Source organism: Scleropages formosus, chromosome 14 (assembly GCF_900964775.1).
Source record: "Scleropages formosus chromosome 14, fSclFor1.1, whole genome shotgun sequence".
NCBI classification, from domain to species: Eukaryota; Metazoa; Chordata; class Actinopteri; order Osteoglossiformes; family Osteoglossidae; genus Scleropages; species Scleropages formosus.
This window is the reverse complement of record NC_041819.1, coordinates 8938368-8951361: the sequence shown is the minus strand read 5'-3', so window position 1 is coordinate 8951361 and position 12994 is coordinate 8938368. Positions and strand designations below refer to the sequence as shown.

Sequence of the window (12994 nt, the reverse complement as noted above, 5' to 3'; positions counted from 1 at the left end):
AATTTCAAAACAGAAATAACTCGAAATATTTGAATCATTCTAGCAGTCAGTCAGATTTGCCTTTAAAGGCATAATGCACATCTATAATTTACAGCTGTGGAGTAACACTTTAAAGGTCATAGTTTCTTTGAATATTTTAAATGTTTTTGCAAGACATTTGTCTAGTTAATTTTAAAAACGTATAGATTACAACACTATTGGTGACACTTTACACAGATGATCAGAAATATCACTTTTGATGTAGTACAAAAAGAAATTTAATACATAATTATACAAGGCAAACAAATGCATTTCTAAAGGAAAACTTATAAATATTTATGCCACAGAATTAGTGCAGTGTCATTGTGTCTGGAATGGGTAAGTTGGTTATTTCTCTAATTCAGAATTACAGATGCACATAAAACTTTTGTGAATGTAATCTCAAGTTGAAGTGTAGAAGTAACTGGGTTTCATGTCATACTGGCCATTCTATATTTATTTTAGCTGTAGGAAAAAGTGCTATTAGTTTAAAGGGGTGGTAAAGGAAATGGAAGAAATACATATGTAATATATAAATTACATTCCTTTTGAACATGTGAAATAGCTCTGATGTCCATGTACTCTTAAATGCTAGCTGTTGCCATGGGTCATTTTTTTTTTTTTTTTTTTTTTAAAAAAAAAAAAAAAAAAAGGCCAACTCACTGGTTAGTGATTCACCACAAGTGTCAGCAGCAGGCCTCAGTCAAAATCCTCTTCATAGTCATGTTTGTATAGGTTCAGGGCATGTGGGGCACTGGGGATTTCAAAAAGATGTGTTCTTCCTGTCCATATAGCAAGTTCACATGACTTCTGGGGATTTATGTAGTCATGGGTTATTTTATACCTGTTTTTTTTTTTTTTTTAAAAAAAAAAAAAAAACAAATTTTCCCCTTTTCACAATGTTGAACATGCAGTTTTTAATAAATCAACTCAATTTGTGTAATACACATTAAAATGTAAACGGCTACGTAAAGGAAGTGTTACCTGTGGCCATACCGTTCACTGGCTCCCTCCTCTGCCACCATTATTTCATACTCCTCTGCAGCATACCTCTCCCAGTCTGACATATGCTGGTTGTGAGCACGCTGAGGAAATAGATGCGCACACACACACAACTATCATGTCACCCCCCATGCTCGCTCCCACTGGTATTTGTCGTCCTGCATGTTAACTTTAACCATTACCCATCATCCCCCACACTCAGTGCGATTGATACCCCTCTCTCCACCATTACCAGACACAAAACACAATAAATCCTTGAGTTTTGCCCATACCCTCAGCGCAAAGAAAGGATCCTTTTGCTCATGTTCCAGATACTTCTCCACGTTAAAAAAAGTGTTGAAAAAGACATAGGACAGCTTGCACCTCTTCAGGTCTCCGAGGGTGATCTTTCCTGAGGAAAAATATACTGCGCTCTTAAGGAACACCGTTTCTTGCTGTACATCCTGCTACTATGCATGTGTATGTTGATGTACGATACATTTTGTGATTAAATTTTGTCTAATGAAGGTGGTTACAAAACAAAGAATATTAATCTACAATGGAAAGAAGTGCTATCTTTGCAGCTATAATTTATGTGTTGGATACTTAAGGGCTGTTTAGATGTGATGAAACGGTTCTAGTAACTGGTCTATATATCATATTATTGTCATGGTGTGCTTTTCTTTGATGCTGGATACCTGGAGTCTGTGGGTTCACAAGGTCCAACATCTGGCAAAGGCAGTCCTTGAATGGCAGGGGCTCAATGGCCATGTTCTCCAGCTTGCGGCACTGTTCCTGGTAAAAGTACTCCAACTCGTACATGGACAGGACCCCATCCCCATCGAGGTCCATGCAGCGGAACCAGTACTCTATGCTGAATAGAACAGGCGGTGTGTAACTGTGAAGCCTTTGCCAGAATATCACCGTTGTAAAGTTAAGTAATAATGAAGCCGATTAAGGTCAACATCTAAAATAGTGAATATTAAAGAATGTATAGCAGATCTTTCCCATGCGATATAAAAATTGTGTTTTCCGAAAGGTTTCGTGGCATCAAAGTGGTCAGCTGGATGAGTGGACAAGTGCTACAGTAACTAACATACAACGACACAGTTTTGTCTCACGTTGTCAGTATACCTGGTAGTGGATTTCTTGTCCTCCTCTGAGATGAGGAACCAGACAAAGTCGGCATAGCTCATTCTTCCCTCTTTGCGTGCTCTCTTGTTCCTGTGCAAGGGATGAATGGAACTGAAAACTTGGCACTCCGACTGCACCCCATTGCCTTCGCTGTAATGAACATGTGCGTAGCCAGACCAGTAAATGTAGTGTCGACAGAAAATAAGCATAGTTAATTTACCTGTTTGTTGTCCCTGAGAATATTCTTTCAATCATTTTACAGGAGACTGCTGTCAATAGAAAAAAACCACTAGAATTAGGATATAATGTAATTAATCAAATTTATGACTCAGTGTGGTTTCCCATTTAATCAGCAATAACACGCCCTGTGTTGCCGGGTAGGCTCCGGTTCCCCGTGACCCCGTATGGGACAAGCGGTTCTGAAAATGTGTGTGTGTAACACGTCATGAATCAGTGAAGTTCTAACAAGAAAATGAATGATAAAGTAATTTTACATTGTGTTTTTATTTTTGCCATATGAAAAATGTAACTGCTCATCATTTCTGCTTCTAAATAAGACATTAGAGCCAAGCCAGACATTATGTCATGCTACAGACAAGTCATAAAAAGAATAACTAAAATGGGAATTTCTGACCTAATGGGATTTAAAAAAAAAAAAACTAAAAGATGTTATTGCACTATTGATCACAGCTCTGTCCTTATAATGCCTGACAACTGAAGCAACTCAAAATGAAACGTGGAATAACCAGAAGGCAAACAAAAGCATGCATTTCACTTGTGGACATAAAAGACTTCAGCATGTAATGATACTTAGATCTGCCTGACCAAACTAGAAGGTAAAGGTACCTTGGTCGTTGTGCCTGGCCAGATCATGCTGGTTTATGTAGAGGTCGTGGTCGGTGTCTAGCTCCCAAAACTTGCAGTAGATGACATAGAAGTGCTCGTAGGAGAAGTATTCTGTCAACTGGTTGACATCCTCTTCCTCTTCTAGTAGGGCGACATTCTGTTGAGGATATCCCATGAAACTTTAACTTTCAACCTCATACTGATATGATGTTATGGCTCTGTAGCCTGTTAAACACACCCTTGTTGGCTATTGAGATCTGGACATAACTACTAGATAGGACTGGAAGAGTGTTCAAGGGAAAAAGGCAACAAACCTGCAGGAAAGTGCTCCTTCTGAGCTCTGAACATGTAATCCTCCCAGTCCAAGATCGATTCACAGTATAAAATATTCTTTGAATGACCTGCTCAGGAAGCAAATGTCATTAAAACAGGATGTCATTTAAGGCAGCCAGATTACATTTTTTGCTGAAGGAGTATTAGTGTCTATGAAAAGGCAACAACATTAATGAAATTCACACCTTGAATAAGATTTATGAGCTACTTACTCCACACTTTCAAGAAATATTTATAGACAAAAAAATTCAGAAATTACCTCCAACCTTATTACTTCCTGACATAGAGGATTACACAAAGAGTGCAGGAGAGGTCACAGCAATCATAGGAACCTTGTTCTTGTGTCTTAGTTTGAGTGTCCGATGGCCTCCTTGCGAGACTTATCTGGTGTATTTTTAGTGCTGTATTTTATCAATTTGATTTGTACGAAACATGGAATGCTATCCCTGTGGTTTTTATTGATCGTGATTGACGATTGCCAAAATTTTCTTTCAAATGATACTTTATGAAACAGCTGAGCAACAGCAGATTGGAAGCAACCAGTGTAAATCAAGGTGGTGCTCTGGCTGGAAATCTGGACCATGATAAGGAATGTGAGACTGTGAGAAAATGTGGCCTTTTCACCCACTTACTGTAGTGATGTACCGAGAGTGGAAATCAGATGCCTCCTTCAGAAATGCAAGGCTAACATGTGAATTGACCACATCCTGCAAAACAAACGGGTCAAACAACATCACCCTCTTGCTCCACGAGTCAAGTGCATACAACTGCACATTACTAGAGCAAAGGGAAAAGATTAAGGAAAATAATATGTAACATACAGTACATGTGTCAAAGTATGGAAGTACTCTGCTTTCAACTGAGCTCTGGAGCTCTTCCTGGGATTTCACAATAGCAACTGCCCAATTATTACTCCAGCACTGACGTCAAAGGAAAGCTTTCATGTGGTGTGAGGAATTTTACTGCAGTGTCCATGAAAGTGGTGACAGTCAATTCTTTGCTCCCCCATCATCTACTCAACGTTCACGTCCCTGTTTATAAGACGCTTAAAAGATCCCATACCAAAATCTCACACAAAAGTGAAAAAAATAAAGACGTATCAATCATTCGAGTCCGTTAGAGAAATTTGGTTCCACTCTGCTGCAGAGATTGTTTAATTCATCAAAGCAGTGAAACCAAGAGAGAAAAAATGAAACTGGAATGGAAGAGCACTTCTCTGTTTAGAGCGAAGCACATAGCTTGGTGGACCAGACTGATCCTTGCATTCTGCATAAAAACAATATATTTAGCAACATCAAATAGTGTCGTTTTGAAAGAATAAAAAGCGGCAAACAGTGACACTTCAACTTGCCGAGCTTCATGGCACACACATACACACACACATTTTCAGAACCACTTGTCCCATACGGGGTCGCAGGGAACCGGAGCCTACCCGGTAACACAGGGTGGAAGGCCAGAGAGAGAGGGGACACCAGTCCATCACAAGGCACCCTAAGTGGGACTTGAACCCCAGACCCACCAGAGAGCAGGACTGTGGTCCAACCCACCGTGCCACTGCGCCACCGCACCCCCTGTCCACACACACTCAATCACACCCAATTTGAAAGAGAATGACATCGGTGATGAAGCAGCCCAGTTCCCATGCTCCACGCAGCTACATTCCCCTCCAGAGGTCGTCCCACAAAACTACCAACCTGCAGAAATGGAATAAAGTCCTCCTGTTCCAGATAACTGCAGCCAGGCTTGGCCAGCAGGTGAACAAATCTGGATGCATCATCGTGGCAAGTCTGCAGCATTCTGGAAGGCAGAACAGAAGTTTCAGGCGGTCACCATCGCTAAAAAAAATAAAGAACAGCTGCATCTTTAGACTACTCAACAGTTTCAGTCTTACAGTCGGTATTGCTTATTTATTTAAAGAAAGATTTATTATGCGCTTTTCATTAGTCTTTATGAGGTTAAAAAGCGGTACTTACCATGCACCATTGCTGTTTTGCCAGTTTTTATAACAAATAACAATAATATCTCATGTTTTGAGATTAACAAAAAGTTTAAAGGAAAATATTTATAATCCGTACTATTATTATATGTAACCATTGTACTGTGAAAATTGCACGTGAAAAGGAGAAGTTGCCCCCCAGCACAAGAATGCTATTGTCTTACTTTCTGAACATGGCGATGAACGTGTGCATGGACACAAACCCCGTCTTGTTCCCCCTGGCTGAGATAAACAATGGGGCCTTCCAGTAGAGGGGACACTCGCAGGCCTGGGGAAGGAGCAAGAGAATCAGCAACACCCATGCTGTTGCACACATACAGCCTCACTACTGCGTGTGTGTGTGTGTGTGTGTGTGTGTGTGTGTGCAGCCTCCTGCTTGGGAGAAGAGCCGCTTCCTAAACGTTTCAGTAAAGTACTTCACATAATATATAATATTCACATACATACCAAACGCAAAGTATATGCTGCACTTTCATTACTCTTATTCAAAGTATACTTTGTTATTGCACAGTATAGCAGCAGGTCGTGTAGCGTTTATGGCTCTTGACTTGTAATGTAAAGATCTCTGCTTTGAATCCCAGTCTGCCGTAGTACCCTTGATCAAGATACTTACCCTGAATTGATACGGTAATAATACCCTGCTGTATAAATGGGTAATCCATTATAAAGCTGGCTAACATTGTAAGTCATGTCAAAGGTGACATCTAAATCAAAGTTAATAATATCATTTCCATTTCACATTTGATAACACTTGCTTCTAGGCATAGCGTTGTGATTATGGGAGAAGTTAAACAATCTCATTACTACTGTTCTCAAATCCTACTCCTGGTGTCCTTGATTAAGGCTCTTATTCTGAATCTTTCCTGTAAAAAGACTGCGATGTATAAATGGGTACATTAGCCTGAATTTTATCTAACACTGTAAATTAAAATTGCACATATATAATGTTTTACAATAATACATACTGCAATTGTCATAAAACTGTTATCGACTGACTGATTTATCAACTGACTGAATGATTATTATAAAACATTGACTGACATCACTCAGTAGTGTTTTCTAATACATACTGCAAATATGAAAATATGAGTGTAGAGAAAGTCTACTGTATTTCAATTAGTATTTGGTCTTCTTAAAATAATTCAACTTCCAAAATGAAAAATCCATGTACTTAAAGATGTTTAATCCTGGAAAATGGCAACTCATGCCAGCTAGTACATTCATAAACTTGTTTTGTTAAGTTGAAATTTTCTGATTTGTCCAAAGTTGACTTCTGAGGGCCACTTTGAGAACATTACTGTCAAAGTGACTTGTTTACTCAAGTGCCCGAAGGTAGGCTGCTAATGTGAGTCTAGTCCGGATTGTCTGGATGAATTCAATTTCAGTTCAATTCAGTTTATTTTTATAGAGCGCTCTTCTCACGCAGTGACACAGAGCACTTCAACACAGGCATAACACAAGAAAAACAAATACAAACAAAGAAGACAGTCAACTAATGGCTACCATAATGAATAACTTATTATAGAGCTATAAGTATACCTACTGGCCACCAGGGAAAGGAACAAAAACTCCCAACTGAAGGTTGAGGGAGAAAAAAAAAAAACCTCTGGGGGTCCAAGGGCCAGCGGTTGCCCACCCTTCGTGGGCATTCTAGATTTAGTAACAATTGTAAGCCAGTTAACAAATAATAATGATATTGTTGCTAGATGGTATCTTGGATCCCCAGCTCAGCATGGAACGTCTCGTTCATCATGGCAGTTGGTCATCATCGTCAGTCAGCATGGGACCCCTCGAATAATATTACCACTGCTAGAAACACTTAAAAGCAGGATGTTACTGCTTCTTTGACAGGTTTAAATGTACACTTTATTTATTTCTGTTATAAAGATCATTATGGAGCATAGCAGTAAGGAGCTGCTTGTGATTTTCAAATACAATCATACATTTAGTAGCGGTCTTTGACCCGCTAAGTGTTGCAATTAAAAGAAGCTTTTGACTATAGCAAAATTAAACATTTTGCACTGTGTTTTCACCCAGATTTGCGAAACAGAAACAAATGTCATTTCAGTGCATGCATTTTTATTACCCTCCATGAAGGAAGTCCCACTGGAGTTATTAAAGAGTTATTAAGCATTTTGCAGAACTTGTTTATATGGTGACATTAATAGAACATGATCAAAAACAGATTGGATACTTGATTAATACAAGTTATTATATTTTTTTTGGAAAAAAGCATCTTTAAATTCTTAAAGTGTTTTAAAAGTAAGTTAATTAGGGTAATGAAAACAATTTGCTTGGAGTCTAGAGACCAGCATTTGAAAAAAAAGCACACTTACCTTGGCAACCTTCCCCATGTCCTCAATAGTTGCCCTTTCATTAGGAAATTGGGAAAATATTTTCTCTATCCTGGAAATGAGAGCATCAATGTTGAAGTTGGCTTTGGGCCGTCCTTGAGGGAAGTAGAACTTTGGAATGCTTTCACTTGACACTGGTTTAATGATCTCTGCTTTCCCAGCATGGCCCTGCTGCAACACACAAAAACAAACACAACTAGTCACGACTCGCACCATTAACATTTTTCAGCTCTATTTGAAAAGAATTATAGTTGCTTTACATAAGTACATTAGTTCATAACATTAATTTTACGGTAACTCCTTTCAATTACAATGCATGACCTGTATTATGTGTAATATACCATATTACGAGTCACTTTGGCTGACCCTACATTCAGTAACGTCTGACTTCTCAGAATTTGCTCCACAAAGGGAATATTGATTAAGTAGTTTTTTAGTTGAGAAAGCTCTGGATGATATTGTCTAGACTAGACTGCAGCCATGGAATTACTGTCAGAATCAAACAAGTTCTGCATACCTCTATTACGTTTCTTTAGGCACTTATATTAAGTAATTAAACAGATGCTTTCACATAAAAATGAAACTATTATTACTAGCATGTCTTATAAATTACCCATTCATATTGCTGGATGTGTTGCTGCAGCTTGTTCAGGGAAGTATGCTGCTGAGATATGAACCTTTGGTCACGACATGATATAAATGAATATATACTGCAAGTATAAGCATAAATGGTATAAGAAAATATCAGCTCATACCATTCTCTAATTTTAATCCAAGTTTAATGGTGCGTAATATAATCCATCCATCCATCTATCCATCCATCCATCCATCCATCCATCCATCCATCCATCCATCAATGCATCTATCCATCCATCCATTTTCATTAGCTACTTGTCGTGATCAGGGTCGTGTGGTTCAGAGCCAATTCGGGAATCACTGGGCATAAGGCTCAGGGGCGTACAGCCTTGAAAGGAGGATGGACACACGCAAACATAAGGTCACTCACCCGTTAACACACTGTGGGTAAGTTAGCATCACCAGTCCACCTAAACTGCATGTCTTTAGACAGTGGGAGGAAAGCAGAGCACCTGGAGAAAACTCTTGCAGACATGGGGAGAATATGCACTCCTACCTGAACCTATGCCCCAGTAGCTCAGATGGTGTGAGGAGGCAGCTCTACTCGCTGCACCGCTGTACCAGCAACATAATACCACCATTAATCAAAACATGATCCGTGATACACTAGTGTCCCGTCCAGGGTGTACTCTTTCTATCCGTACGCCCGGTGCTTCTGGGATGGGCTCTGAGCTGCCTCAACTTTGATGAGGACAAGTGGTTAATAAAGATGAGTGACTGAGCGCATGAAAATAGAACCGACTATGTAGGGTACAGCCTAGTGGCAAAGACCTTCTAGCTGAAAGATGTTACTGGTAAACATACCAAATGCCTGTATTAATCATGATACATACAATACATTCAGACACATTTATTCACTGAGCAGACGCTTTTCTCCAAAGCAACGTATGTATATCGCAGAGAAAAATACCATGAGTGCATTACTTGAACAGAAGGAGAGACTTGGATGTAGACATGTGATTCTAGAGTGCAGCTGGTTTGTCACATTCCACCACACGAACCACTATACATTACATGAGCATGAAGGTTTATCCATTATTCATCAATGTCTAATTACAAAATTATTAAATATGAACATTTACACTTTTCTCATGCACATAAGCGATCAGGGGAGCAGTGAGTTCGAAAGAGCTGAGTTTCGACACTTCATTCCTACACGAAGCTCTTTGGAAGGGCCGTCTAATGTTACACCTGCTCCGTGAGTCATGGTCACCCACAAAGACGCTGCTGTGCTTCCCCTCTGTACTGCTGACGGCAGCGTTCACAGAGCTGACTGGACACCTGCTGCAACGGTGTAATGAGGATGCACTGCACAATACCCAGCAAAAGTTCAAGCGCAACCTGGGTAATACTTGTATGGGCAACTCACAAGCATCCTACTTCTGTGGGAGCTGCTGCAGAAGAGCTGGGAAGTGACGGCGTCTCATTTCCTCATCACACTTGTAACTGAAAGCCTTGTGCAGAATAAATTTCCTGCAAGTGTAGTCAAGCTTCTGGTTGGTACTCTGTGTTATACGATGACACGCTCAATAGCAGTTTGTCAGCCTCTCGAGCACCGAGCTGGAAGATGGATTCCGCACCAGTGGGGAACCTTCGATTCGTGTTGTCGGCGCAGAGCGACAGTTGGAGAGGTCTGGTCGAGAGTCGGTAAGAGCCTCTTCGGAGGCAATCGCACGCACACGCACACGCACGAGTACAGTAACTAGGGAGCACCTGTGACTGGGATGACTTACCTGTGCCTGCTGGAGAGCCTTCAGTCTCCTCTTGAAGCGGGACGGCAGGACGAGGTCACGACCCCTCGCCAACAACGCCAGCTCCTGCCTCAAGTCGGGGTCCTGCCTCAGGGAGAGATCCTGTCTCAAGGAGGGGTCCTTCATCCTCATTGTCGCCGCGCCTCCTTCGACAGGCTGCTTCCCGATGCCCCAGTCAGAGGTCGTCCCCGGTGTCCCCCGGTTACCCTGGAGGTGCCGCTACCTCGCTTTTTGAAAGCTGATGCCGTTGTGCATCAGCTCTGCCTCTTAGTTTCCAGCCGCTTCACCAAGCGTTGCCACTTGAACCTGGTGCGTGTGCACGGCAGTGAGCGGTTGGCTGTGATCTGGGAGCCCGGAGTTGCAGTGTCACTGAAGAGACAGAGGGAGGGAGCGCAGGACTGTCTGAGCATCTATGTGTGTGTGTGTGTGTGTGTGTGTGTGTGTGTGTGTGTGTGTGTGGTCATGGTGAGAACCAACGGCTGCCCTTTTCCAGGACGCTTTCGAGAACAGGCCAGAAGAAACCTTTTCGTCGTCTTGAGAAAAGAGCTCCGGTTAACTCTTTCAAGGCCAGTGTTAAGGTTTTACTTTCGAACAGCCCACTTCTGTCCAGGAAAAATGGATAATCTGGGTCAACGATCCATCTTTTTCTAAATCCTGTCAGAAAAAAACAGCTGGGCACATTTCACCTTTGACCCATACTGCCCCTCACTCTTTAAGGAAAAACAAACCTGGTGTTTCAAGGATATCATGTTTGCAGAAAAAAAATTAATTATTAAAAAACAATGCGAAAATTGCAGTATTTATTTCAGGACACTGCTTTCCCTGCTATCATCAGCCTTACCTTCTCCACCTTTATGGTGACCAGTGAAAATAAGCCTGGCAAAATGGTATACTTTATTTAGTTAGTATCATTTTCTTCAAATTGTCCATAAAGTTGCAAAGCATGACGAAAATAAACAATTTGCACTAAACAGTGTTAACTGGTACTGGGCAAATGAAACAATCATCTGTCTTGAGCAAGAACACAAAAAAAAGAACACAGCTGTCTGAGTGAACGGGGACATTTTCCAAAGGAAAACTGCATCTAGTCAGAGCGCGAACTGCACGGACAAAAGCCAAGCAGCTCACTATTTGTCACAATGATGAATATGTCCACTGTTCAGTTTTCTGGCAGGACAAACAAAAATAATGCGTTGTTTTACTGCCAAGGGTATCATCTGATTATCCGAAAAGAACATGCCTAATCAACTCTAATAAATATTTCAGTATTTTTCATAGCTGTTTTTTCTTTGCCACATTACATTAATAACACTTAGGCATTTTATGCACATTCAGTTTTAAACGAACGGCCTGAGAGCTTGTTTCACTGAAGTACTCATCGGTAATCTGTAGCAATTACGCTCCAGATGCTCCCGTTATTTCGGCCCTGAGCAGCAAACATTTTGAAATGAACCTTTTTGAACTGATGCGATGTAAAATCGTTGCGATTAGATCAGATGCCTGATGCTTGATTTTTTTAGAAAATAATTGTGGCGAGGGGGGGGGGGGGCGTGGGAGTGCGATGGCACGGCAGGCTTAGCTGGGTCTGGGGTTCGAGTCCCGCTTGGGGTGCCTTGCAATGGACTGGCGTCCCATCCTGGGTGTGTCCCCTCCCCTTCCAGCATTGTGTCCTGTGTTGCCGGGTTAGGCTCCGGTTTGCCGTGACCCCGCTCGGGACAAGCGGCTTCAGACAGTGTGTGTGTGTGTGAGATAGTTGTGGTGTCAGTTAGGCCAACGTTGCCAGCCTTGCTGTGGGTCCGGTTAGCTGACTCTGCCCAAGCCACAGTTTGGAGAGGCTGCAATGTGTGAGAAGAGCCTCTCGGAGCCGGGGGAAAGCATGAGGGAGGGGATGTGATCTCGGTATCACGACTTCACACAAGCCGTCAGCGTCATCACAAATCACCCGAATGCTACAATACGCAGTTTTACGCTCGCTTACTTTCAAGCCAAACGTGTGCCCAGGTTAAGATTAAGGTAGCACTTGACATTTTTGATTGCTGCCCAATCACTTTGTTTTTCAACAGTCTGAGATAATCTTTTGAACAGTCACCCTTAATATGTGAAATACTCGTATGGCTACATAACTTTAACAATCTGCTCTGCGAAGTTAACGTTCCCTAATCTCCTTATATGTTGGAAGCCGGAAAACATAATCTTTTCAGTCTAATTCTGTATTACAGACGCAACATGTGCAAGGACTACAGCGCTGAAATCCTCAAAACTGAGCTCAGTTTAAGTACATTTTGAGATTTTTGTTTTTCAGAGACAATGAAAATACACACACACACATTTTCTGAACCGCTTGTCCCATACGGGGTCGCGGGGAACCGGAGCCTACTCGGCAACTCAGGGCGTAAGGCCGGAGGGGGAGGGGACACACCCAGGACGGCACCCCAAGCAGGAATCGAACCCCAGACCCACTAGAGAGCAGGACCTGGTCCAACCCACTGTACCACCACATCCCCCACGATGAAAATATTTAACGAAATATATCATTAGGAGTCATTGTGCGCAGGGTTTGTTCTAAATGGGAAGAAAGAAGCAGGCAAAGGACATCTGAGCACAGCACAAAGCACACAGTACGATCGCAGTTAAACAGCCATATAAAATTAAACACATAACAGTCAAAACAGTGTATATAAATGGCTTAATACAGATTTATTTTAAAAGAGCAATCTGTACTTTTTCTATGTCAACTTTTATGTCCGTATACGAAAATTTAGGAGAATAGAGAAGACGTTATTTCCAAAGCCTAGAGGCTGCGTGATACTTTGAACAACATGCTGACATTGTTCCTTTCAGGGAAGTGGTGACTTGTCACTGATTTATACTCTCCATGTGCTCTCGATTCATTTGTCAGAAATAGACTTGTTGAGGATGACATCAGTGATCTTCCTCCACTTTCT

At 41.5% G+C, this 12994-nt stretch overlaps 1 protein-coding gene across 1 annotated transcript; it reads right to left on the bottom strand.

Annotated features, from left to right (window-relative positions):
- Nucleotides 1–661: 661 nt before the first annotated feature.
- Nucleotides 662–10458, bottom strand: LOC108920451 (serine/threonine-protein phosphatase 2A regulatory subunit B'' subunit beta-like). Its single transcript, XM_018729208.2, has 13 exons — nt 10032–10458; nt 7645–7833; nt 5473–5576; nt 5007–5109; nt 3945–4019; nt 3294–3380; nt 2980–3136; nt 2354–2402; nt 2134–2223; nt 1698–1873; nt 1293–1411; nt 1003–1103; nt 662–862 (listed from the first exon to the last, which is right to left on the bottom strand). The coding sequence occupies exons 1-13, from the start codon at nt 10179–10181 to the stop codon at nt 718–720; spliced, it is 1545 nt and encodes a 514-aa protein (XP_018584724.1). The 5' UTR covers nt 10182–10458; the 3' UTR covers nt 662–717.
- Between the last annotated feature and the right edge of the window lie 2536 nt (nt 10459–12994).

What these genes read in the sequence shown, in the direction of transcription:
- LOC108920451 (XM_018729208.2), bottom strand. Translation starts at nt 10,181, where the DNA reads ATGAGGATGAAGGACCCCTCCTTGAGACAGGATCTCTCCCTGAGGCAG. An exon ending in TTCATCGCCATGTTCAGAAA is followed by an intron (nt 5,110 to 5,472) that starts GTAAGACAATAG and finishes TCTGCCTTCCAG; the next exon opens with AATGCTGCAGACTTGCCACG. An exon ending in AGTGAACGGTATGGCCACAG is followed by an intron (nt 863 to 1,002) that starts GTAACACTTCCT and finishes AAAAAAAAACAG; the next exon opens with GTATAAAATAACCCATGACT.